Here is a 26,967-nt window from a genome sequence, read left to right as displayed (position 1 = left end):
AGTCTTTTGAAGTCGGCTCAGACTTCTTGCCATGCTATCGTATTGATCAGCAGCACTACTGAGCTACAGACAGCACTGCATGAAAAAAGGAGGGAGCGCAGCCGTGTGGAGGGTTTCTGAAGAGGATTTCTATCATTACAATGTTGACAAATGTGAATTATTCCACCTTCACAAACCTCTGCACAAGGACAGGTGAAATGAGGATGATGAGCTGTGTAACATATCCACCTAACTCAGCCTTGAGTGATTGAAAGAATGAGATTACAGACATAAATAGCTTCTACAAGGTTGTAGCCCTAAATTCGTTTCATTATGGGGCGAGGAGTTCACTGATCTGAGCCACCATCCACTTTGAACTTAACCATTTGAGCACCTGCAGGTCATCCTCAGGTGCCTTATTTCAAAGGGTTTAGAAAACAATCAGAGAGGCGATTGCATGGTGGACCCAGAACACACTTGACAGGTGAAATCTCTCAGGTGACCTTTGAGTCCTTCAGGTCCCCTGAGGAATAGCTGGAGGATGTTACTGATGAAACAGGATGTCTGAGCTGCTCTGCTCACTCAGAGTGGCTCCGGACCTAACCTGACAATGACCCAGAGATGAAAGGATGGATGGATGGCTGATATTGGTATCACTAATAAGTGGATTTGAAATGCCCTCATCTGTTGAATGCATTTGAATCCTTTAGTTCCTATGCCTCACAGGTCCGATCCAAACATAAAAAGGTGTTCGTCAAAGATCAATCATTGGTCCTCTTCTTTTTCTGGTGTTAATACTGGAAATTATTTGATTTGATATGACTGAGAACCTTTAGATCAGTGGTTTTAAACTTCAGGCCCTCTAAGGAATCACTAGATAAATCTGGGGGGGTCACAAGGCGATCAACAGTGTATGACAGCAGAAAATCTTTGCTGTGCAGTATTATGTTTATATTTTTCTGACTTTTATCAGATTGTTGCAGATCTTTTTTCTTATGAATTAATTAATAATTTTACATCTTCATGCTGCTAAAAAGTATTCAAACAAAACAACAAACACTGTTATGTGGAACCTGTGAGGATTAGTCGCAAGTAGTTTGTTTTAAGAGGTCACAAGCCAAAAAGGTTGAGAACCACTGCTTTGAATAATACAGTATGTCTGAAAATTTAAGTATAGAAATACATAAAAGATATCCCAACTTTCACAAAAATGTTTGCAATAATGTACTAATTTCCACAGGGAATGTGAAAGGGAAAGCTTCTTCTCTGACTGCGACAGGACACATCGCTGCACATTCTCCCATCAATTTGGTTAACCCACTGCCCTACTATCTGATGAACTAAACTAAACTAAACATTTTTATGAGCCAGCTGACAGCCGCCGGCATGTGTTGATGGCTTACCTGCATTATCACTGGTCTTGACCTGGATGGTATAGGTGGTGAGCTCCACCATCACCTCCTCGTCCACCACAGCAGCCATCTCGCAGATCACGGTTCTCTTGGCTCCCCGTGTCTTGGACAGCCACTCCTCATAGGTGAACACAGACACCTCCTCTGTGGTCAGGTTACGCATGATCACCTGGATGCACAGAAATAAAATAAAATCACACATACTCTAAATGTCGTACTCTAAATGTTGCGTGCATGTAACCTCCAGTAGGCTAACATAAACTCCATGTTGACCAGTCCAGTAGTTGTTGAGTCATTCCTCTTAAAACCACAAATGTTAAGCTCAAGGTGGCGCTAGAGGAAAAGTCAGTGGGTCAGCAGGGTTCTCCTCTGTGGACCATGAATGTACAAAATTTTAATTAATTTAATAGTTTAGTATTTTAGTCTGAACCAATGTGGTGGACAGACAGACATTACTATCCCTAAAGTCATTCCACTAGCATGGCTTAACACAAGATGAGTATATTAGTGTTGTGTCATTCATTGTCATATTAGGGACACTAATGCATTATCTGTATGTACACAAACCCTGCTTCTTCCAAGATGTCTGATCACTAGTCCTGGGAAACATTTCATTACTAGGCAGACTCAGGCAGCCACACTCCACTCTGCATATTTATTTGGGCAGATTACTATGCTGGCAGTTCGCCCAGTGCACTGTGTCCATTTCAATACACAGACCCAGCAATCCATAAAGGCAGCACATCTGCTTGTGATGCTGAACACACAAGGCTCTGTGCAGGGTCAAGTCAAGGAGACGTTCGCAGCCGCTGAGTCCCAGGCACGGACGGACAGGGCTTGGTATTGTTCCTGACTGCTTTGCTGCTCTGCAGGCATGGTGCCTTTACCAGAGAAGACATTTGCATAGGAAATGTGTTCTATTTCATCGAAGTGTTTGTCTGGAGACATCAGACTGAATTCGGAGGTGACCAGTGATGTTGTCCTCCCAGGGTCAACTGAAGAGAAAAAGTACTGAAAGATTTTGGCAAACTATGCATATTAATGCAGTCAGTCATTCTTTTAGACTATGCTTTAAACATTTGCGATATTGACACTAACATACACCAATTCATACTAAAAGGGAATTTAAAATTAAATGTTTTCTCTCTCTAGTGAATACAGAAACACACAGTGTGTGTATGTGTGTGTGTGTGTGTGTGTGTGTGTGTGTGTGTGTGTGTGTGTGTACTGTATGTGTGTCCATGATGACAACAGCATGGTGAATAAAATGGGTCAATAGCTCACTACAGGAACTCTGGGCCTTGCTGTGTTTGTGTGTGTATATTTGTGTGTGTATCTTTGTGGGTGGATGAATCATTGACCATTCTCCTGCAGGCAGGGATAGATATGTGCGTGTGCGCGCGTGCGTGTGTGCGTGTGTGTGTATTTGTCTGTGTGATATAATAGATTGAATGACCCTGTGACCTACTGCATACCGTGCCCAAAACACAAACCTGTGACTGCTATTATTGATTTTGGAAGAAGCAAACAGAGTGTTCTGCTTTTTGTACTCCTGGTTTCATGTTTTATGGATGTGCAGTTTCTTCTTGATCACCAATTAGCTCTTGACAAGAAGGGAAGAAGGAAACTGTGCGTAGTGCATGATCAGCTCATTGTGGACACTTAAAGCTGCTTAAAGCATTTCTTTTTTTTTTGTAATCTTTGACAATTTTCTTGCATGTAAACATCTCCTGAACGCACATGTCTCTATCTGTCTTGGTTCGAGTTTAATTAAAATACTTTTTTTAAATTTCACTCAGTATTAAAAAACAATATTAAAATCAATGCAGCAGAACCAGAGATATCATCCCACAATATTACTGCTGACAGTTCGGTAACGTCACTTCTTTCTAACTCCACACGCCCAGATTTTTATTATTTGGAGCCACAACTCTTTCTGTACATATGAATTAGTGATCCCCAAGACTTTTAAACAGACTTAAATGTGTAAAAACGGTGGCGTTCTCCTGACCTTATCCAGAAACCAGTCAGGTCGACTGCCAGAGCCATCAATACGAAGCCTCATTTTCCTCAGTGGGGCTATATCATCTATCTCCATGTTGAAAGTGTCCTCCTGACCGCGCTCAAACCTGTTCCAATCCACCATGCACACAACACAGAGTTTATAATCTGCAGCATATTAAAACAGTCTCTTTATTTGATATTGTTTCTGATGTCCATGTTTGTCTACCTGTCCTCATTCTTCTGCAGCAGCATCTCCTCTGTGCTGCCGTTGGCTCCAAACACAGACATGAAGATCAGGGTGTCTGTTCCTGCATTCTGCACGTCTCCTGTTACTACGGTCACCTCGTAAATAATCTGACATGAAAATATCAGACATTTTAGTCATTATATTTTCTCCCAAATGCAGCTTTACCACGAAAACATCACAAGATTACACTATACAACAATGTAAATTTATCTTGCAGCTAATGAACAATATGCATAGTTATATTTTTAGAAATCCTAAGGTTTGGCAGTGATGCTGTAAACATCCATAAAATATATTTTACAGTGATGCAGTTAAAACAGGGACAGAACATATGGAGGTACCATTCAAAACTAGCTGTAAAGTTGTAAATCAATAGATTGTAATGTAGTAACTGTCTTTTTGTTTCTAGGTTTTATATTTCTATTGCTAACAGAAATAAATAGGGAGACATGGGACAACCCTGTCTGACACCCTTTGATAATAAGACATCTTGAGGTAGATACTCATCTAATGGTGTAAAAATCTCTCAAAAGTAGCCAAAAGAACAAGAGCTAGGACATTTTCATTTTCAATACCGTCACCAATAAATCTACCTTCAATCATTCCTTTTTTGTCACTAATAATGTTGTGAATTATAGTATTAATTCTAATGGCAATACAATTAGTTTACACCTAATGTCAGCATCTTTGATTGTTTGAGAAATAAGACTGTTTTTCGGGAATTTCAGATACAATCTCATTTCTATCTAAATATTTGTAACAGGCTGGAGGGGGTACTCAAAAATGTCCCATCTAAACCTGGAGATATACCAGATTTGAAGATATTAATTGGAAATTCAATTTTAATCAGTAGTTTTAATAGTTCTGGTATGGCTGGATAGTATTTCTACTTACATAAACCATTTTCCTTAATGTAAATTGTTCCATTGGTTTCGTAAGTGGCAGACTGATAGAAATTGACTCATTATCACTAGTCAGTTGTGGTCATTTAATTTTACTGTGATGTATGTTCTCTGCCATATGACTATGCTCACATTTACATACCTTTTGGGAGATGGAAATGGCCTCTGCATCAAGCACGTTGAATACCCTAGCAGTCAAACCGTCTCCTCGATCTTTGGCCAGCCAGCACTTGCAAGCAAAAATATATTTGACCCCTTTGGTTGGCACAGCAACAGACAGCTCATCAACCAGCCAGCAGCTCTCAGGAGTGGCTCCATCATGGCCCAGCTGCAGGGACGGAGAGAAACAATTACTTCAAGCAACGTGGGTGTATTTTTCTACGTGTTCTTGTGTGTGTGTGTGTGTGTGTGTGTGTGTATGTGGATGCGTGAGAGTGCATGATCCTCAATGAAACTCTAAAAGCTTCCCTCCTCCCTCACCTCGACCTTTTTGATCTCCCCCACATCTGAACCGTGGGTCTCAAAGCTCTCCAGAGAGCCGGCCTCAAAGCCCTTCCTCTCGTCCGGCAGGTCCAGCCACAACCTCTCTGTCTGGGTGTGATTGGCCCCGATAATGATCACATAAGCCCTGCTGGTGGTGCTCGCATCCCGCTCCAGGCCAGTACAGATGGTGATGTGGTATGGTATGACTGCACAGGAAGGGCACAACACTTGTTCATTCATGAGAGCAAGAGATTATGTGAAGATGTCTGTGTTATATTAATATTAATTAATATTTATGATATGCAGTAGTAAAGATTCTTGCTTTTTCTTACTCGGAAGCTCAATTTCTTCCTCCTTCTTCTTTTTGTTCTTTTTGTTCATGTTACTGTCAACGCTCTTCACAGTCAGGACTGAGATCTTCTTCTTACTGTTTAGGCTCTCTCTAACCCCTTCATAACCCTGAAAGAACACAATGCGCAGAGTGATGCACACAAGCACACCAACACGAAAAAAGATGCTAAGATCTAAAGAAGCACACAAAGTCTGTGTATGTTTGACATATAAGCTTAGACATTTAGTGCAGTGATAATCATGACCATTCATTTATATGGCAGCAATATGTGTATTAAAACATTATGCTGTCTAAAGGGTCAGATTACCCAAATTACAAAACAAACATATACAGTATACCCCCAGTGGTGTTAGCCATGCAGAAAGCTGAAGTTAGCTAATATTTTCATATAATTGCCTCTTTTCATTTGTCTCCTCAGTGTATTGAAAAATTACATCTGAAAAACTCAAAATTAGCTTTGAGAATTCACTGTCTTTACTGTGAGCAGTTTTCATAGGGACTATTTTCAGAGGAAAGGTGCTCTGATTAAAAAAGAGTATGGTCTGTGGATTGTCCAGAATAACCTGAACATTCTTTCTGGAAAGGCAAATTGCTCTTCAGTTTTTAGCCATGCTAGCCCCAGGGCTTTAGGGATGGCAGTGTCGGGTTGTAGGTCAACCACTTTGGTTCAGACTGAAGTATCTCAGCAACTATGGAATAGATAGCAAGAAAAAAATGGTACAGATATTCATGGTGCCCAGAGGATGTTAATGTTAGCATTCTGACGTTAGCATTTAGCAGTACATCTGTGAGGATGGCAGTAGAGTGTTAGTCTTGTTTAAATGTCATAGTTCAAAGCTGTAAGCACCAAAACTAAATTTCATTCACCTTCATTGCATTAGGATGGAGACAGAAAACCTTAGAAATCAATATTTCAAATCCTCAGCACAGAAATCTACACCAGTGTTTCTCAAACGTTTTCATATCAAGGACCCCTAAACTGACACATATTAGAACCCGGACCCCCATTTGATATGTTTTTGTCTCAAGGTCCCTCATCTGATTGCATTTTTGCTTTTAGATGTTTTGTTACAGAAAGTGTATGAAACTTATGACCAAAATAGTCATCCATTCTGTCTTTGTGTTACTTATGGATGGAATAATAGTGAAAATCAACTATTCCCCTTTTTGCTGGAGACTGCCTGGTTTACCCCCGGACCCCACTTTGAGAACCACTGATCTACACCATGAGGGGTAAGTGAAAAAAAAATTGTTTTTATGTAATTTCGGTGGACTGACCCTTAAAGTGTTCTATGCATTGCAATTTTATGTTGCCTTACTCATTGTATTCTCCTTTCTATTAATGTGTTTTAATATCTGTTTTCCCATTTGTACTTATGATTCTAAGGCATCTCATATACACAATCACACACAGATGTCTTTAATTCTACCTTGACATAGAAGACTCGCTCAATGCGTCGGTCCTCCCTCTTCCTGGACAGCCAACGTTCACATAAGAAGAGAAAGACTTCTTCCGTGTCCTCGTCAACCACCTCCACCTGGTCCAGGTACCAGTCGGCACTCACCATACTGTTATCATGGCGGATTTTTATCTTGAAAACCTGTCCGAGGTCAACAGCCTCTATAGTGAACTTATCCACCTGGGGAGATAAAACCATAGGAGAAATAATAATACACGTTTAATTATGTAGTTTGTATATTTTTGGATGACAGCCAGAGTAAAAAATAAATTCAGATGATGAAAAATAGTCACAAAATGTGTCCTTTCTTACAGAGCCTCGTTCAAACTTGTTGCTGTTTGTCTCTGACTTGCTGAGTTTCCTCTCCCCAGTGTCCCCCAAGTCCCCGTAAATCGTGAGAAAGACGTTGGCGTCGGTGCCGGCTCCATACACATCACCTGTCATCACTGACACTTTGTATGTGTGAGCTGTAGCGGGGATGATGATCACAGACAAGCACACAAGGGATCGGTTTGAGGCAATTGGCAGAATATAAAGTGAAAAGAAAGCAATTTTCCATCACGGTGTGATGCCACTGTCATAACAGAGACTCATTCAGGGATAAAAAAGACCTGAAGGGAAAACTGACTCTAGTTTCCAAACTAATGCTCAGAAAGGCGGGGGAAAGACAGGACACAGCAGGAGACAAATCCTGCAAACATTTCTGCATGTTTGTGTGTATCAGTGCAGGTGAATGTAATGTTTGTCTGCGCGTGTGAACCCACTCTCTAGGGCATCTTCCACCTCGACTTCAGTGACTTTCAGGCTTCCGTCTCGTGAAAGTTTCTCAGTGATGATGTCAGACGGCACCAGCTCTCTCACTGTTTCGCCATCACCCTCCGACTTAGCGAGCCAGTTCTCACATGGGAAGATGACAGTCTCTGAACCCTACACAGAGAGAGCAGGGGGTGGGGGAGCAGAGGGCTGAAACATTTAATGTGTGTGTTTGTGCCTTAGAGGAAAACCAGTGAACACAGTGTCTTGTTCTTGTCTGAGCCTCAGCTCAGTTCAGTATGTTGAGTGTGTGAGTGCTGGATCACCCTCATCTATCTGTGAAGAGAACATCTCCACCTACTGACCAAAAATAGTGATTGTGTGTTACAAGTAGTAAGATGTTGGCAAAGACAAATGTACTGTGAGTCCCCTCCATCATTAGTTTTAGATTTTTATTGAGCAAGTACTGAAATCAGTGTCAGGTGTTGAAATGATCTGGGTGGAATCTAACTATGTACATGTACTTATGTACATAGATAGATTACATGTAAACAATTTTGAGGTACTTGTACTTTGTATTTGCATTTAATGCTACTTAATACTTTTAGCAATTCAGAGGCAAATATTTTACTTTAATTATTTTATCATTGTTATAGATGTAAGTACCTATAAAGTAGTGAACGGTGGCTTCAACTACCGTATTGCAATGCTACATAATGGATCATTAATAATCATACAACAATATACTATATAATAGTATATCTATAGTACAACTACCTATTTATTTTTGAATTTTTGACACTTTAAGTACATTTTGCTTATTTTGGAGTATTTTTTTTTTGCTGTATTGCTACTTAAATAAAGGATCTGAGTACTTCCTCCACCACTGCGTTTGTGCTCAGTAGACAGTACCTTTCCTTTCCTAAGCAGACGTCTGATCTCCACTCTGTCCAGATGCCAGCCTGGGTTGACCCCACGGTTGTCGTGGCCGATACGGATCTTCTCAATTACATCCCCCACATCTTCTAGCTGGACATAAAACATGATTAAATTAACAATGTATTCAGAAAGACACTTATTGGCCTTGCTATTCTTCACTGACCTGGTCTCTGAAACTTGATGAATGCACCTACTTTACTACTTATTTATGACTATTGTACCTCAACAATAAACATGTCCTCGGCTCCTCTCTCAAAGTACATCATCCTCTCCCTCTTGTTGACACACAAAGACTTCTGCTGGGTGCACACTGCATTTCGCCCGTACAGGACAATGAAGACATCTGCATCTGTGCCGGCTCCAAACACGTCACTCGTGAAGGTTTTAATCTCATAAGGAACAACTAGAAAAACAAAAAGCACCCACATAACCAATTATGTTCACCAAATGACATATTTTTGTAAGTGTGCTGTATACATGTCATACACATTTACATGGTGTGTAAAGTTCCGTCTGTAGAGGATTAGGGAATAGGTCCCTGATGATGGCCCCGTCGTCCTCCCCTTTGTCCAACCAACGACCGCAGGGGAAGCGCAGTTTCTGTCCAAGAGACGAGGCATCAATCTCCACCCAGTCAAGGAACCAGCCTGCCGATCCTCCTCCTTAAATATTAACACAAATTATTGTCATTACATGTGTACAGATATTGTGACTCATTCTGCATTTTGGAGTCTGTCCTACTGTACCACAGTTGTCGTGTCCAATACGCAGTTTCTTCAGTGGTCCGATGTCAACAGCTTCTACAGTGAACTCATCGATCATACCCTGCTCAAACTTGTTTTTATGAGTCTTTGAAGCCTTCAGGTTAATTATCCCTGTAAATGAGCACAACACAGAGTAGTTTAATAATTTAAATACACATGCACACAGATATAAATGCAGTTTGAGAGTCTGAAGTATTACCTGTATCATCCTTGGTGCCGTACAGGATCATAAAGACATTAGCATCAGTTCCTGCATACTTTTTGTCACCAGTTTTTATTCTTATTGTGTATGTTGTTGACATGGCTGTAATAAAAAGAAACCAGAAGAAAATTAGGCAATCTTGTGATTATTATTCCTATTTGTTCATTTAAAAAAAAAAGCTTAATGCCATCTTCAGAGGTCCCTTTAATTCTTCAGCACAATGTTTCTCTCTTTCTCGGGGTAGCCATGATGCTGCTCTCACCTTTCTGTTCCAGTCCAAGAGTTGCTTCAGAGTCTTCCTCATCGTCATCACCTTTCTTCATAAAGGCCTCATCCACAGGAACCAGCTCCCTGGCAAGCTGTCCATCATCCTCATCAATAGCCAGCCAGCGTTTGCAAGGGAAAAAATACCTAAAACACATATATATATATAATATTTTGTGCAGTTTACAATCTGCAGAGTAACAATACAATAATCTCTATGTCGGACTGTCAAATGTTCCAGTGTCAAAAAATACTACAGCCCTCCTTTTTAGATTGATCCTCTCCACAGACAGGCTGTTTAAGTTTAGGAGTACCATTTCACACCACACAGCGGAGCTCTACAGACATTTTATGAGCAACGGTTCTGTCTGCTTTGTTGTTGTTCCTCATGTTGTTTTGTGAAATCTGGGGCATTGACTTGGGGTCTAAAATGACTTAACAGGGTGTAAATAAATGATTGATTAACTATTTTTTGTAATACATTGTTTAAATTATTCGAGGTATTTGTGTGAAGATGCAGTTACACATAGATATCTGCACTCTTTCTAATATCATCATGACTTACGTGGTGTCATCTTTGTTGTCTACAATTTCCACTCTGTCCAAAAACCAGCCGGCACTGGCCTGGCTGTTGTCATGTCGGATCCTCAGTTTCTTCAGGATTCCCAGGTCGACTGCTGCGATGTTGAAAATGTCCTCCTGGGTCACACGTGAACAAACCAGAGACAGGGTCAAGTAATGCCACAGGTCTTAGGTAAGCTGTCCATGAGAAACTCATTTCTTATTCATTTGGTCTTTATTCAATCTTCAGGGCTGCTTAAGCTCCTTGTTTACACTGCTAGCACAGGAGCTTTGAGAAAGAGGTTTTATAAAGCTAATAAAGCTTTGAAACTAATAGCTAGCAGCACCGCTAACTAGCTAATGGCTGCTACACTTATCAGCAGTCAGCAGGTTTTTTAGCAACTTTAGCAACAAGTAAAGTCATCTGTCCATCAGGAAAATCCATAAATCACAGAAAGTTGAGGCAGAGCAGAGGGTTGTACAGTGATCAGTGAGGCCAGAAACACTCCAGTGGTGTCTATCATTTTTCCAACACAATTATTCTATGTCTTATTTGTGGTCTGATAAACAGTAAATTCATAAAGTGCATGGTGTGAACTTCCACGTGTGGCCTCTGTGAGAACTAAAGGCAACTACACATTTTTTGTGGGGCAGTCCTAAAAAGCAGATGTTGTAATGTGTCCTGTAGTTTATTTAGACTTTATAGATTGGTCTTTGCCTAGACTGTACAATCCGGGGCACTACTAGAAATGTTTTGCTCAATAAATAAATAACAATAAATGTCTATAATCTCTGGCATGTTACTGGGCCCCAGTTCAGCTCAGTATCACCCAAAACCATATGAAAAGCTGTGGAGAAGTATGAAAATATTATGAAGCAACACCCTATGGACATAGTTTTGCAGTCATTTTAACGTTTGCATTTTGTGGTCAGGGATGACAAGTCACAGAGATAGAAAGTTAAAGGAATAATTCAACATTTTAGGAAATATGCCTGTGCCTTCTTGCAAAGAGTAAGATGAGAAGATCATTGCCACTCTCAGCAGGTAAGCGTTTTCCCTTTGGTTCTCTCTTAATGCTAAGGTAATTGTCTGGCAGCTCTAGTGTCATATTTAACGGACAGACACGAGGGTGATATGAATTTTCCCATCTAACACATTCTGTAAGAAAGTGAATATATGTATTTCCCAAAATGGCAGACAGACTATTCCTTTAAAACAGAAACATGTGTATCAACACTCAGATGATCACAACAATGAGCACATCTAGAACGACAGAAGCAAAGCTTACCTGGCCTTTTTCAAATTTGTTCAGGTTGTTCGACTTCCTGAGCCGTCGCTCCCCTGTGTCGCCAGTCTCACCATAGATGTTGATGTAAACATTGGCATCAGTCCCCGCCCCCCACATAGTCCCAGTAAACACATGAACCTCATATGAGTTCACTGAGAGGAAAACACAGTTAGACACATCATAAGTGACATTTTAACATGGCACCTGATGACATTTGCCTAATTCAACATTCATTCAAAATGTCACAATTAAAACAAAACATCTGGCCTTTGGAAGCAAATAACATATTACACTCATGCTCTACTTACTCTCCAAGTCTTCATTGTCCTCGGTCAGCAGCTCAACCACAATCTCCCCATCCTCCTCATCTCTGGCCAGCCAGCGGTTACATGAGAAAATAAATGTCTCCACCACTTCCTGCAGCTCCTCAACTATCTCCACCTCCTCTTCTTCTTCTTTCTTCTTCTTTTTCTTGTCCTTTTTCTTGTCTTTCTTAGTGTCCTCCTTCTTCACCTCCACCTGCACCATAGTCATCGTCAGCCGCTTGATGTCCACTGTCTCCAAGAACCAGCCGTCTCCAATACCCTTCCCGTCATGGAAGATACGTATCTTGTAGATCTTACCAACATCCTGAGCCTCAATCTGGGTTGTAGGTATGAAACTGTGGTCAAATCAGGAACTTAAATCTCCTACATACGTTGGCATAACGCGACGCAGGCTTTATACAGACCTTGAAGATCTCAGTGGTACCGCGTTCAAAATTGTTGGAGCGACTCTTGAGAGCGAGAACTTCAGTTTTTCCTTCATCTCCGTAGATCTGACAGAAGACATTGGCATTGGTGCCACCTGCACGCACGTCCCCTGTGACTACTGTTACTTCATAGTTGATCACTGTTATGACAGGAAAAGAAATTGTGAAAAAAAGGAAATGACAGGAAGAAAGACTATGTAGGCCTACAGCAGAGCAATACTCATTAACTGTTGTGTTTAGAATTGATGAATGAATGAATGAATGAATTTTGACTGTGGAAGACTTTTTGTTGTTGTTGTTATTTACATTTTTCGATTTCCAACATCTCACTGGGATAGATCTCGACCTCCACTTTCCCATCAGCCTCGTCTTTGCAGAGCCAGCGGTGGCTCGGGAACATGTACTGCATCCCATGAACTGGTACAGAGATCTGCACACTGTCCAGGAACCATCCGGCTCTCAAGCCCTCATTAGTGTGACCAATCAAGAGACGGCTGACCTGCAAGCATTAGAGGATCAAATGGAATTAGGAAACACACACATGTCTGAAATATAAACTCCGTTCTCTGTGAAGTGTATGAACTTGCCTGTCCGATGTCAAAGGTTTCCAGGGTAAAGATGTCAGTGCGTCCCGTCTCAAAATAGTTCCTGAGGTCATTGTCGGAAACTGCCAGTATTGTCTTGTTAGTGTCACCCTTCTCCCCATACAGCTTGACAAACACCCTGGAGTCTGAGCTCGCCCCATTCACACTGCCCGTCTTGATTGCTATGTGGTAGCTGACATCTTAGGAGGATGGAAATTAGCACATTACAACAATTACATACAACATTTTCACAAAGTTCAACCTGTTTTTGGTTTAAAATGTTTTTATTTTTGCACTTACTAAAGAGACGTAGGCCTTCTCCAGCTGGAACTAACTCGCGGACAATCTGTCCATCGTCCTCATTACGGTCCAACCACCTGAAGAAGAATACACAAGCAAATTGAACCCTGTAGCAGGAAACAAAGGCCGAGATCAATCCTCCCACCAAACCTCGGTGAAAACTGAAATATGTGGAAAGCAGATGAAATGTCATTTATTATTATATAACTTTTATTCTGACTGGTGTCATGAGATTAACTGAATCTCTGAAATACAAGAAGCTATTCTTGTAGACAAGTGGGTGAAAAAAATAATAGGGGAGAAAAGGTAAGACCCAAACATTAAATATTTTGGCAGGAGCTAAACATCATAACTATTACATTGTATAGCTAATGCAGGTGTTTAAAAATCACTAAACATTTAAATAACCAATGACCTCAAAATGAATGTGATTAATCTGGAAAAAATAAACAAATCAAGTACAAGCAACACAAAATATTTAAACAACTGTTCTACATTGTTTTGGATTGGAAACTACCAAACATTTCCCTTTCAACAGGACAGAAGACAGACGGATAGGAAGAGACACTTTCTAAATGTAACACTGCACCTCAGCCTTGTGGTTTGGCTCCAGTGACTGAAGGAGAGAGCTGGCTGACCACTGGGCATTTAGTGCCTATTTGTAGTGGCAAACTCATCCGTCAGCTGCCTAACTACTTAAACACATGCCACTGGAGAACTACTGAACGTAAGCGTGGCCACTTTATGAGGCTTTTGGGGCTGTTTGGAGGATATTTTCCAGCTGGGTGGTGTTTTGGTGGCTTACAGACTAATGAATTAAGAAGAAAAATCAATAAAAATTAAATGGAACTTTTGCAAGTAATACACAAAAACATTTTCATTCCTGCCCGTAGATCGGCATTAACATGAAGAGGTATTTCGCACATGCGTAATTGGTGCCCTTGTAGTATAATAGACAAAAGGATGTCCACACAGAGCTTAGGAGTACACCCCATGGATATACTGTATAACTAGACCTCCATGGTACACCCTCTAATGCCGATTTATGTCACATAGACTGTAGCAGATCCATCTTCCACTTTTTATGCTTTTTATGCTAAGTTGGGTTAAGTGTCTCTTGGCAGATATGAGAGGAGTATCAATCTTCATTAACTATGAAGCCATAGCCAGCAGTCAGCATGGGCGTTGTAGGCTACCAGTTGACACTAAACCAATAAATAGTTTGGCACATAACACCCTGCAAATCCAAATGTCATTTTTGAACTTTAAACAAACAAGATGTAGCATGCTGATTAGATAGCTTTAGAGGTTCTGGCAGGTGCATTTTTTTATCTTTTGAGCCAGGTTAGCTATCTTTTTGCTAAGCTAAGCTAGCTGTCTCCTGGCTACAGCTTCATTACCGTACAGATATGACAGTGGTGTCAGTTTCCTCGTACAATTCTCTGCAAGCATTCCTTAAGTCATGTGTACGTTATTACTGCCTTGCCTGAAACAGGGGAACTCAATGGCCAAAGTCTCTGGCTGGCCCTCCTCCCTGACCATCACCTTATCAAGGAACCAACCACAGCCTCCACCGCGGCCATCATGACCGACGCGCACTCTGCGCACCTGGCCTAAAGACACGGATTCAATGAGGAACTCATCATGCTGAGGGCAGACAGAGAGAAAATTGGTTAAGGATGTTTGCAGTGCATCTCACAGACAATATCTATAACTTTTGGGGCCGTTGTGTATTAATGACGCACTCACATTGCCCTTTTCAAATTTGTTCACATTGTTTTTGCTCATAATCATGAGTCGCTCCCCTGTGTCACCCAGGTCACCGATAATATTGAGGAAGACGGTGGCATCGGTGCCACTGCCGCTGACGTTGCCGGTGCAGATGGTAACACGATACTTTATCACTGAAAAAGAAAACAGAGAAGCACACTCACACCATATTACATGAAGTAATGACATTCGCTGAGGACATGTACACTGCCATGGACGCTGTAAAGGCACTTGACAGTGCAGTTTGAATATCTGCACTGACTCTCGGTCATAAAGCTTGTGTGCTTTCAGGATCAACTGAGAAGATTTGCATGCGTATGTCCTCAGTTTCTTACAAGGCAGCGGCTCCTCGATGAGCGCTCCGGTCGCTGGGAGCTCTCTGACGATCTCATTGTCGTCTTCATTGATGTCCAGCCAACGGCCACATTGGAAAGAATATTTCTCCATCGTCAGGGTCTTCAGCAAAGTGACCTGCAGAAATTGACAGATTCATGCGTCATCAAACACGTCTTCATCTTCATCTCTGGTTCATGAACTAACCTTTAGATAAATGAAGACTGCAGCAGTGACATTAACATGCACTGACTGAGGAAAGCTTAGATTTTTTGTCTGTGAAACCATTTGCATTGCAGCCTCATTTAAACAGAGTCTCTCTGTTCTCTACTGGGATCAGGTGCAACATTAAACTCTTATTCAGTGTCTAACTTAGTGTTAAGAGGGGACATAATACAACAAACTTAATAGCTTACCTGACAGAGCAGACAGACAAAGCAATGAGTCTCACCTTTGCTAAATGCCAGCCTGAGAATGGGTTTCTCTTTTCATGCCAGATGCGCAGTTTCTGCAGTCTTCCTATGTCTGGCATTTCAATCTACAGAAGAAAAAAAATCTTAGAATGTAGTCTTGATCAGTGTGAGTACTTAACAGTGGAAGAAGCTGTAACGTGCTCAGTTTAACAGATGACCGAGGGCTTACCACAAATTTATCAAGCTGAGCCTGTTCAAAGCTGTCTGAGTTGTTTTCCAGTTTGATCTCGTCAGACTTGCCCTTCTCTCCATAGATCTGCAGAAACACCTGGGCATCTGTCCCTGCACCCTTCACGTCTGATGTCCATATCCAGAGGGACCATGGGTACTCTGGAGTAGAAGAAGAGTAGATTTGATACCAAAGTAGGATAGTCTAGTTTTGAAGAATTGAGACTGGTCTTAATCAGAAGCCAATGTGTTTTCAGAATCTGATATAATTCAATAAAAATGCAACTGGAATTCTTTTACTGATAAACAGAATGTGTGATTTGCTTTTCTCCCACTGAGTAGAGATCTTTGAGTTAATTGAAGCCACCCACTTTTCTGTTTTTTCTGTCTGAGAGAGACCATCTCGTACAGCTCCCTCTCGATTAGTCCGTCCCCCTCGTCCTCATCCAACCACATCCCGCACTGAAATGTCTGCTCAATGCCCGTGAATGGACAATATATTACCACCTAGGAAGAGAAATAGGAGCTTGTGGGTGAGGATATTTTGAGAATCACTCTGTTACCAAAATCAGATATGCAGTACCTTTTCACAGTACCATCCAGCACCAACCGCCCCGTTGTCATGCCCAATGGTGACCCTGCTGAGCGGGCTGATTAGTTCACAAATCTCCACATTGAAAATGTCGATAAGACCACGCTCGAAAGCGCCACCCTCCAGGAATACTTTGCCGCTGTTCTTTAAGCCCTTGGAGCCATGCATGACCATGTGGATCTTAGAGTTGGTGCCTGCACCCCTCACATTTCCAGTCATCACTTGTACATTGTATACGATTCCTAAGCAGATGCAGGAAATATACACAAAAATGCCAATCAATGAATTCTAATGGAATGAGATATAAACAAGATCTGTGACCGTAAATTCTAATTCTTTCCTTTCTGCATGGAGTTTGCAGGTTTTCCCCGTGCCTGCGTGGGTTTTCTCTGGGTAGAGCAGCTTCCATCCACAGTCCAAAGATTTTCATGTTAGGATAATTAAATCTAAATTACCTGTAGGTGTGACTGTAAGCTTGAATGGTTGTCTGTCTTTATGTATCAGCCATGTGGTGACCTGGTGTACCCCACCTCTCTCCCAATGTCAGAAAGGATCAGCACAAACCTTCCCACGGCCCTCTAAGGATAAGCTTTTGATGATAATGAATTTTTTTTGTAATAAATCAGAATATGTCTTTGGTGTTTGTTTTGACTACCAAGTTACACACCTCTGCAGAGGCCGGAAGCGATTTTATCCTCTTTTGAAAGTTGTACATTTATGAAAAATAGCTACAGTCAAATTTGATTAATTCTATTTCCCTACAAAAAAAAGTGTGGCGATTTAAAACTTTAGTTCAACTTTAAATATCATGAAATAGTGGCTCATGTTATTCTCACCCATTGGTTGCATGGATCCAACCAACAAATCTCTCTGTATTTTGCCATCATCTTCATCCATGGCAAACCAGCGATTAACTGGGAACTCATACACTTCTTTATTCCCCATGTCATCAACTACCACCTGGAGAGACACATTGTGCGCAATCATTGTGAGTGTTTTTATGTATATGTCCAGGTCTATAAAGATTATGTATGCATGTGTAGATTGTACGGGCCTTATCTAGAAACCATCCAGCCGATGAACCTCTGTTGTTGTGGCCAATGGTGATTTTCCTCAACCTTCCCAGGTTTGGCGCCTCTATTGTAAACTTGTCTTCTGACCCGCGTTCAAAGTTGTCTTTGTCACTATCCAGCCTTCTCTCTCCTTTTATTATAAACAAAAAAGCATTTTGGAATGTGAATCAAACACATTGAAATCAGAGAGAGGACATGGTAGCCACAGGCAAAACACTATTTGTGCTATTGTTGGTGGCAAATTTGCTGTTCATATTATTGTAAATTTAATATGTTTTGGTCTGTAAATCAGACAAAATAATACAATTGAAGATGTCTCCTTTGGCTATGGTGAAATTCTTTGTGGTGAGATTCTTTTTAAAGATTTCTCTCCATTTCATAGACTACCAGTATGTGGTTAATCAATTAAGAGAAAAATAATCTACAGGAAAATTAAACAGGAAAAAAAGTCATTTGTTGCAGCCCTACCTGTGTCACCATTTTCTCCAAAGATGTTTAGGAAGACATCAGCATCAGTTCCACTTCCCTTCATGTCAGCAGTGAACACACTCACTATGTATTTATTTACTGCAAAACAGGAAATATGAAACAGGAAATGTAGAATACAGTGATTTATGTGAACAATGCACTAGGATTGCTAGATGCTGATCATCAGAACCAATTTTCTGCCTGGAAGAGTTACGGCAGAAGTAGCTCTATGCAATCATAATTAGTTGGACTTTTATGTTGTCACTAAGCAGGTTCCTTGCTAATCCACACTGAGATGGTTTCCAGGTTAAATATTCATAACAATGTGTGTGTGTGTGTGTGTGTGTGTGTGTGTGTGTGTGTGTGTGTGTGTGTGTGTGTGTGTGTGCGTGTATGTGCGTCCCTCACAGCACTTTACTTGAGCCCTGGCTTCACAAGGCTCTGCTTGAGTGACTGCAGGTATTAAGATGTTAGATCACATTGGGGATTACACTTTGAATTCAGTTACAACGCGACAGAAAGTAGGAAGATCTGTGGGCTATCAGGCACCGTTGTGTATATCTCTACAGACACATGGTACTAAAGTTGTCAAGTTTCTATAAAAAAAATCTCTTCATCAGAGGAGGCTATATTTAAAATTGGCTTTTGGACATCTTACAACTGTCTTTCTGGTGAAATGTTCAAGCCCAGTGGTTTCTCAAAAATGTGTTGGAGGTATTTTAATTCAATTCAATTCAATTCAATTTTATTTATATAGCACCATTTCACAGCAACTTTAATCAACTGTTGTTGTTTTAACCTTTGTGAACTTTTGTGTCTGCTTTGTGTTATGTATTTGTCCCAGTGTGAGCTACATTTTGGGACGTCCATGGCGTTCAGGCTTCCCAGCAGGTCCCTGACAAACAGGTTGTCTCCCTCCTCTCGACTCAGCCAGTTGTTGCAGGCGAAGTAGAAGCGCAGATGGGGCCGGTTCATGTCGGTCACCACCACCCTGTCCAAGAACCAGCTGGCATTCATCCCGGTGTTATCGTGCTCGATCCTGGGGAGTCAACCATCATAGTGTGACATGAATTCACCCTGCAGGTAATCACAAATGAGTTTTCCACATCACATGCACCAATGACTTTGTTTTTGTTTTTTTAGTTTGTTTGAATTTCTGTAGTGGTAAATGCCAAACAACAGAGACTATTGTTTTCATCCATTGAGGTTCAGTCATATCATGAGGACTGAATGAGATGTGGTACAATAACACAATGACATATAAGTAGGTTCCAAGCACATTGTGAGAGATGGAAAAGATATTTAACAAAGCCCTAATCCGCTGGATTTTAACCAGCAATCTGTCCATATTTGGCACCTTAACCCTTAGAGTACCACGGCTTCTCTGGAACTGGGTGTCTTTTGCTTTCACAGGCTGAATTATAAGTACGACAGACATCTATGATAACTAATGCAGTGGAAAGTTTAAATATTCACCAAAATGTTTAATTTACAGATAAAGCTCTGAAATAAATAAGGCATGATTATAATCAACACAGAAATGTTTTCTGACAATTTCATGAAGTTTGATCACACATCTGGCCAGTTAGGGCATGTTACATAAGTACTACGCTGAGAAAAAGCTGGCAAAACCTAGTAAGAGGACCTTGACTGCTTGGTTGTTGTTGTTTGTTTGTTTCTCAACGGATCCATCTCCATGACAACTGAGCAAACTCTGTCCACTGTTCAATGTGATGTGGTCAAAAGAGATGAGAATTGCTGGTAAGTGAACCTTGAGTTGGGACTGTTTTGTCAAAAATTGTAGTTCTTACTTTTCTCAGGATCGTTTTGCACTCACTAACTTTTAAATGCATCCTGCTGCCTCATTTCACTGTTAATGTGTTGCGCCTGTGATGTAACTCATCCTCCTCTGGAGTAAGACACTAACTGCCAACAACAGATGGGGCTTAACCTTCTGCCACTGGATGAAATCCTTTGATGGCCAGCAGCACAGCTGGGAAATAAGTGAGAATGTTCCTGTGCAATCTTCTCTGTAAGCTGCTGTTATCCTGTGTGAGGTACACTTAACTATGACGCATAAACTGTGATGTTGTCAGTGATCTGAAGCTGTGCATTCTGGGTATATGCGGCAGCCATGTAAAAAACTAAAAGGGGCATCATAGTGAGAAATTTTCACAAGTCACTGTCAGTAAAGTGGCATTTTCTGTCACATTAAATTTGATGCACAGTACCTCAGCTTTTTCAAAGGCCCCACGTTGTGTGTTTTGATACGGAAAACATCAGTCTTATTCTTCTCAAATGCAGTTCGGCTTCTGTAAAATGAGGAAACATGGAAAATGTTAGAATTTAGGAGAGAAAGATAAGTTGAGTGTGTGTGTGTGTGTGTGTGTGTGTGTGTGTGTGTGTGTGTGTGTGAGAAAGGTGCTCTATTTGATTAGGAGAGCAATCGCACCGCAGACAGATATCTGCACTGAACCCTGGTAGAGTAAATTACATCTCCTGACTGATCCGGCTTAGGGTACCCTGGTGGTCTCACGGCAGTGGTATAATCTGAAACCTCTTGTGGCTCGGCCACTTCAACGCCCCCTCATCGTCCTTCCTTACGTACTTCTACCCCACACAGAGACGAATCCAGCCTGTGTGCAAAGAGGAGCCCCTCTGCCAGCCACAGCGAATCAGACACCCTTATTTTCATTAACAGAGCATGCCTGCCTTTGTCTCTGACCCACATCTCCATCTGTTCCCCTTTCCCTGCAACATTCAACCCACAGACAATGCCAAGGCTCCCATAATTAAGGTGCATGGTGTCATGTACTGTTAAAAAAAAAAAAAAAACTTCCAAGAATGAAATCCTATCCAACACACATGAATACATGCCCTCGTTCTCGGTTTCCATGTAAAATCACCTGTAAGAGAATGAGACATTGATGAAAAAGCAAACCCAATGTAAACTTTGGAATTCATGCAATTTGAATTTGTAACAATCACACTGAATTTCCAAAGAGTTGTATTTTTAATCATCCTCGATTGTTCAATCAGACAAATATGCTTGGAGACATGGCAGCCCTCCCTTACCTGTATCATGTTCCAACGTTTTAATCGATCGTCACACAATACAGGCAGGACCTAATATATATCGGAGTAAGGTGAAACTCCTTACTATGCAGTATGGTTTTTATATGACAATAGGGACTCTAAACATCCATGTATAGTATTTCATCAGCTGAGCAACACTACAGCCACACAGCATGGAGATACTGAATACATAGCATGCTGATGCTGTCTGAAGTGGTTCAATGAGACCACCACAAGGTGTGGGTGACATGGTCCAGCTCACAATAAGTTGGTATATCCTATACGTTACACAGGTAACCCTATCTATCAATCAATGTGTGCAGAGATAAATGGAGCCTGCTGCTGTTAAGATCCCATGAGCGTCACTTGATCATCCATTAAAATGACATCGTGGTCTTCTTTCATTTGCCTCTGAATGGAAAAGAAGACCGGCCATGTCACATAGTTCCTCCTTACTCCAGATATTCTGTGTCCGAGAATTTACATGACTGTATAGAGGAGAGATTCCTGCACCACAACCTTTGTTATGAATATGCGCTGCTTCTCTGACATTAAAGGATTTTTAAGGTTCAGACTAGTTTGGTTTTGAAAAACAGGCCCAAGAGATCCTTGGTGTGCAATTTGATTTTGTCTTCATTCATTGTCTCTACAGGCACCGGGTTAATGTTGAGCAGGAATGCTCTCTTATACAGTGTTATGTGCAAAATACAATCAAACACAAGGACAGAATCATAACCATCCTTTAACATATTAGAAAATACCTCTTTTCTGTGCTGAAGGATCAGAGAGGAATAAAAAAAATCAAATGTTAACAGCTGACATTGAAAAGCCTACTGATTATACATTAAATGAAACAGAATTAAATCAATTTGACTCAGCTACAGAATTACACCTGAGATAATAAGGGCAAACAAATCAGAGCAGAGTGAATCATTGAGACTTGATTTAAAGTCTTAGAGACAACTTATTATCAAAATATCCTATAATTCAACAACATCAACATAAACCCTTTTTAAACTCACTTGCTTGCCAGGTGAACCTTGGGCGTGACGCCAAAGTCTCCAAAAAGGGTTACAAACACATTAGCATCTGTCCCGGCGCCCTTTACATCACCAGTGATAGTGACCACCTCATACACTAAAAGAGAGAGGAGAGTGGAGATTAGAAGGAGAAAATAAAATGCGTTTCTGTCCTTGTAATTAACATCACAATCCTGAAATAATGAGAGCATGTATAGTGTATAAATTCTATGAGGTCAAACAAGGACATCATCATTTAAAAGTAAAAACTGGACAAATTAAAGGACAAACACAAAGTCGCATCTTGAGACAGTGTCCAATAATCTATAAACATTAGGGAGCATTATGTTTCCTTCCATGCACGGTTGCCAGGGAATTCAATGCGGCGAATCTGCAGCGAATCCATGTCTGGTGTGATGCACCAGCCAAGCCTCTCTCACATTTCACAAATGTGTCTCTTTATCCAACCAAGCCACTGAGTTGATGGGTTGATTATCGCCCAAATGATGGCACCACGGGTGGCTATCTCAGTGTTTGGTGCGCTTTGTTTTATTTTCTGCTGTGATGCCCGGAGCTCTCTCACCAGAGAAGCACTTGTGAGCACCAGCAGATTTATTTCCCATTTAACTTTCAAATTCATTTTTTTATATTTCTTTAGGTTTGTGTTTATTGCTACGCAAAAAGCAAATTCCTTTTATATGTAAAAACTACTTAGCATTAAAGCTGTTTCTGATTCTGAGAAGGTAAACAGCAGTCTGTAAAATCTGCTTCAGTTTGTGTCATTTGAAGTGTTTGAATGGAGGAGGGGAAGAGAAGAGTGGACACAGGTCACTGTCTGTTTACATTTGTAGCCACTAGCAACATGACTCCAGGGATGGCTATGTTTGACTACTTTGGTCTCAGCAACTACCGGCTGGATTGCCATGACATTTGATAGCGACATTAATGGTGCCCAGACGATTAAACCCAATGACTTTGGCAAACACCTGACTTTTCCTCTTGTGCCACCATGACATTTGTGTTTTTTGGTGAAATGTCTCAACAACTACTTGATGGACTGTGATGAAATTTGGTGCAGACATTCACGTTCCCCTCAAGATGAACTGGAATAACTTTGGTGGTATTTAGATTTGTCATCTAGCACCACCATCAGGACAAAATTTCAGTTTGTTTATTTTATAATTTCATGACTTTGGTTACCTGCAGAACCTGCAAAATTAATGCCATTCCCATCAGCCTCAGCTGTAATTTGCGTTTAATGTTAATTTGCAAATGTTAGCAAGCTAACAAATAAAAGATGGGGGAAAATGGTAGACGTTACACTTGCTTAACATCAGCACGCTAGCATTATTATTGTAAGCATGTTAGCACACATGTTAGACTCGAAATGATGCGTGTGGCTATTGCTTACTTAAAAACCTCCATTCTGGTCTGTAATAAGATGCACAGTTTATATGAGTCACTTTTCACTCAACATTTGTCACTATGAATCCAAAAAGCTGACTTATCAAATTATTTGCAATTCACAACAAGCAAAGAATGCGTATTTTTAAAGTCACACCTATGAAACACCCTGTGTTTGAGTTACAGTGACAACATTAAATCTTCAGAAGGAGATTAGTCAGCGATTGGCTGTTGCCTGTGACTCAATAGCTTGGCTTGTACAGTGGTAATTCTATAGTCCTGCTGCTGTATTACTGTACGTAAATGTAAACTCCTCTCTCTGCGTTATGTAAGATAGACTGGAAGGTATGGGACACTCTCTGGGGCTGACTTGGTTCTCTGTAGGGTATCCAGGGTGAATGTTGTGTAAGGTTAGGGTAGTCTGAAGGAGTAAATATTAGAAAAAATCCACCAAGGAATACATATAGGAACTGGGAGTAGAGGTTCAATGAAGGAGACGTGCAAAAGAAGCAGGGATCTAGAAGACACATACTGATTACGTAAAAACATCCAGGAGAGGAGGAATGGAGAGGCAGAGACCTGATAAAGAGCAATTTGACCAAAGTCGATAGGGACATGGATATCTAATTAACAGTGAGCAGAGCTATTAAAACCAGATTAAAGAGAAAGAGAGACACCTGATATAAAACTGAGCCATGATAAACTTCCTGGAGTGTCAGAGACCTTAGTAAGCCAGTGAGATAAGAAGGACACAGGCATGTATCATTGATGCTACATAATGATACTTACTGCTCCTTTCATAATCTGCACAAAGATCAGGAGCTAAAAGTACATTTCCTGCAATCAGGTACCTTATGGTAGCAATTATCTGGCAGTGAAAATGATGGGATATGTCAAATTTTCAGCACTCTCTCTCTGTCAACATGATGGAGGAAAGGAGATAAAAAGCCTTTAAGTTCAGATGTTTATGTGCAATTTCCTCATTCAAAACACCTTTGAATACAGCTGAGTGGTACATTTTCCACTGTCTCCTAGAAATGTATATACTACAAACAACAAAAGCACTTTAGTTAAGATTTAGAAAAGATTGTGGTTTCAGTTTAATGTTAATACAGACAACAACATGCCCTGTCTCATGTTTCAAGTCACGTTCAGTATTAGACCACAATCTTTCACTAACTGTAATGAGTGCCTTTACATAACCATAAAAATCAATACCATGCATTAGTTGGTATGAGTGCAAACTGTATTGCAGGAGCAAGATACTGTCAGAAAAACAAATAAAATAATTGACAGCATATAAATGCAGATATGTTCAGTATGAAGTTCCTTTTCACACTGTGTAGCATCTCAGCCTAGCTATATTTGCTGTCTACCAGCAGTGGCTGACCCAGCAGTTATGAGTGCTTGAAACCTGAAACTTGTTCTATTGACAGCCTTACTCTTACTTTGGACAAAAGCGTCTGTTAAATGCCCTAAATGTAAATGTATTGTAATGAACATTTTGCGGCTTTGTGGATAGGTTTATTAAAACGTTTCCTCATTAAGTTGATAGAAGGTAATTCATGTGGCATTGTGTTTCTCTCAAAACACATTTGCTGTTGCAAATTAGTAGTATAAATGTAATTTCTTGGAGACAGAGCCTTGTTTATAGACATGATTTGAGCTTGGATATTCACTCTTGACCTTCGGAACAGTAGTGCAATAGAATAATCTTAATTCACTGGCTCCTCTGGCTTTTGCAAGGGCTTTCAACTGCAAAATGTGTTTGGAAGCTCAGGAAAAAATAGTAAGCAAACCAACCCTTCCCCCTAACCAAACAAAAAATACTAATATTTCACAGGCTCCTGTAGGATTTGTAGGACAGTGGTTTGAAAACCTCTGATCTGGCTCCCAGCCCTGCCTCTGGCCCCGGCGCTTCTCCCAGCCCCTGAGACTGGGACGGCACCCAGCACCTGTCTGCCCCAGAGCTTCTGTTTGGCTCCATTCATGTGGAACATAACTGAGCTTTCACCCAAGAGCAATCACAGAGGGGTTCCCAGGGTGCTCCTGATCAGAGCTGAAAGGACCTGGAGGAAACCTGTATTCAAGATTTGACCAGTTGGGACAGGTACATATATATGTAATGTAACTGCGACTTACCTAAAATACAACAGGTGAGACTTCTCTGTCTGCTCTACAATGTCAAACCCTTACCTTTCTTTTTGTAGTACTCATCCTCATATCCATCAGATGAGTCTGTGTGGTAGTCCAGCAGCTCATTCTGGTAGATCGCAGCATAGTCCACCTGTTTACTTTTGGATTTCTTGCCCTTTTTCTTTTTATCTTCGTCACTGTCCGCCGAACCCTTCTTTGCCTTCTTCTTTTTCTTTTTCTTTGAGTCCTCCTCCTCTTCCTGCTCTTCAATCAAGGGCTCCTCATCATCGTCATTGTGAGACTTCTTCTTCTTCTTCTTGCCATCTTTTGACTTTTTATCCTTGGATCCCATCTCCTCCTCTCCCTCTGGAGTCTCTGCGGAGGATTTCTTCTTCTTTTTCTTCTTTTCCTCCTTTGCTGCCTTAGTCACTTCCTCTTTGAGCTTCTCTGATTTCTCCTTTCTGGAATTCGTCGTGGGGTCATTATTGTTCTGCTCACCCCCCTCAGCCTCATTTTCAATCACAGCACCAGGTTCATCATCATCTGGATTATTTATCTTCTTTTTCTGTGTTACTTTTTCGCCCTCTTTTTTCTTCTTCTTTTTCTCTGGGGCCTCCTGAGTCTCAGTGCTCTCTGCGCTGTTGTGTTTCTTTCGACTCTTCTCTCCTTTTGTGGTGTCCGCACGGGTGAAACCATTGCTCCTCTCTTTTAACTTTGGCTCTGTTTCCTCCACTTCGTCATCAACCTCTTCAGTTTCCTCTGAAGCTGTGGATTTTTTCTGTTTCGACGGCATCTTTTATTCATCCACTTCCCTGGCCTTTAGTGTCGTAAGTGCTGCCTTGAGTTTCTAATGGTGTAAAACAATTCATTTGACCCTTGGCTGCAGGGAGGTTCTGGGGTCATGGGGTTCAGAGCAGCCTGAGTGTGTATGCAGCTGCAGATCTACAGACTCTGGAGGAGCAGAGGTAGCGATTGCTGTCTGGACATCCCCTATCTGGGCAATATATGGCCATACAACCAACACACACTACTCATGAAAAATTACTGTCACCTTATCACTCACGTGACCCATGGGAGAAAGCCCTGTGAAAAAGGAGCCTTGCACAGATAACTTATCCTCTCTGCAACGGCACGCTCCATTATTCATGGTGTTAGGATCGCTTTACGGGCCGGGGGCGTCTCGCTTTTACCTGCAGTCACACAGACACAG

The 26,967-nt window shown here is 41.1% G+C and overlaps 1 protein-coding gene across 1 annotated transcript in view; it reads right to left on the bottom strand.

Annotated features, from left to right (window-relative positions):
• The window catches only part of LOC123982201 (lipoxygenase homology domain-containing protein 1-like), a 30,412-nt gene extending 3,959 nt beyond the window's left edge, over positions 1-26,453 (bottom strand). Inside the window, exons 1-37 of the mRNA XM_046067619.1 lie at positions 26,340-26,453; positions 25,818-25,908; positions 22,221-22,335; positions 20,355-20,435; positions 18,978-19,162; positions 18,124-18,222; positions 17,637-17,785; positions 17,419-17,542; positions 16,574-16,824; positions 16,362-16,497; positions 15,992-16,152; positions 15,801-15,887; positions 15,352-15,487; positions 14,996-15,150; positions 14,733-14,893; positions 13,247-13,323; positions 12,950-13,146; positions 12,669-12,861; positions 12,342-12,502; positions 11,920-12,253; positions 11,612-11,763; positions 10,327-10,460; positions 9,760-9,908; positions 9,495-9,599; positions 9,278-9,406; positions 9,026-9,190; positions 8,753-8,934; positions 8,505-8,621; positions 7,604-7,766; positions 7,152-7,306; positions 6,810-7,019; positions 5,360-5,486; positions 5,025-5,233; positions 4,687-4,872; positions 3,622-3,749; positions 3,403-3,520; positions 1,383-1,560 (exon numbers count right to left, since the gene is read on the bottom strand). Coding sequence (XP_045923575.1) covers positions 1,383-1,560; positions 3,403-3,520; positions 3,622-3,749; positions 4,687-4,872; positions 5,025-5,233; positions 5,360-5,486; positions 6,810-7,019; positions 7,152-7,306; positions 7,604-7,766; positions 8,505-8,621; positions 8,753-8,934; positions 9,026-9,190; positions 9,278-9,406; positions 9,495-9,599; positions 9,760-9,908; positions 10,327-10,460; positions 11,612-11,763; positions 11,920-12,253; positions 12,342-12,502; positions 12,669-12,861; positions 12,950-13,146; positions 13,247-13,323; positions 14,733-14,893; positions 14,996-15,150; positions 15,352-15,487; positions 15,801-15,887; positions 15,992-16,152; positions 16,362-16,497; positions 16,574-16,824; positions 17,419-17,542; positions 17,637-17,785; positions 18,124-18,222; positions 18,978-19,162; positions 20,355-20,435; positions 22,221-22,335; positions 25,818-25,908; positions 26,340-26,453 — 5,614 coding nt within the window. The remainder of the gene's footprint in view (positions 1-1,382; positions 1,561-3,402; positions 3,521-3,621; positions 3,750-4,686; positions 4,873-5,024; positions 5,234-5,359; positions 5,487-6,809; positions 7,020-7,151; positions 7,307-7,603; positions 7,767-8,504; positions 8,622-8,752; positions 8,935-9,025; positions 9,191-9,277; positions 9,407-9,494; positions 9,600-9,759; positions 9,909-10,326; positions 10,461-11,611; positions 11,764-11,919; positions 12,254-12,341; positions 12,503-12,668; positions 12,862-12,949; positions 13,147-13,246; positions 13,324-14,732; positions 14,894-14,995; positions 15,151-15,351; positions 15,488-15,800; positions 15,888-15,991; positions 16,153-16,361; positions 16,498-16,573; positions 16,825-17,418; positions 17,543-17,636; positions 17,786-18,123; positions 18,223-18,977; positions 19,163-20,354; positions 20,436-22,220; positions 22,336-25,817; positions 25,909-26,339) is intronic.
• Between the last annotated feature and the right edge of the window lie 514 nt (positions 26,454-26,967).

This window comes from Micropterus dolomieu, linkage group LG13 (assembly GCF_021292245.1).
Source record: "Micropterus dolomieu isolate WLL.071019.BEF.003 ecotype Adirondacks linkage group LG13, ASM2129224v1, whole genome shotgun sequence".
Lineage (NCBI taxonomy): Eukaryota > Metazoa > Chordata > Actinopteri > Centrarchiformes > Centrarchidae > Micropterus > Micropterus dolomieu.
Note: the sequence above shows the minus strand (reverse complement) of the source record. Positions and strands in the feature narration are given on the sequence as shown.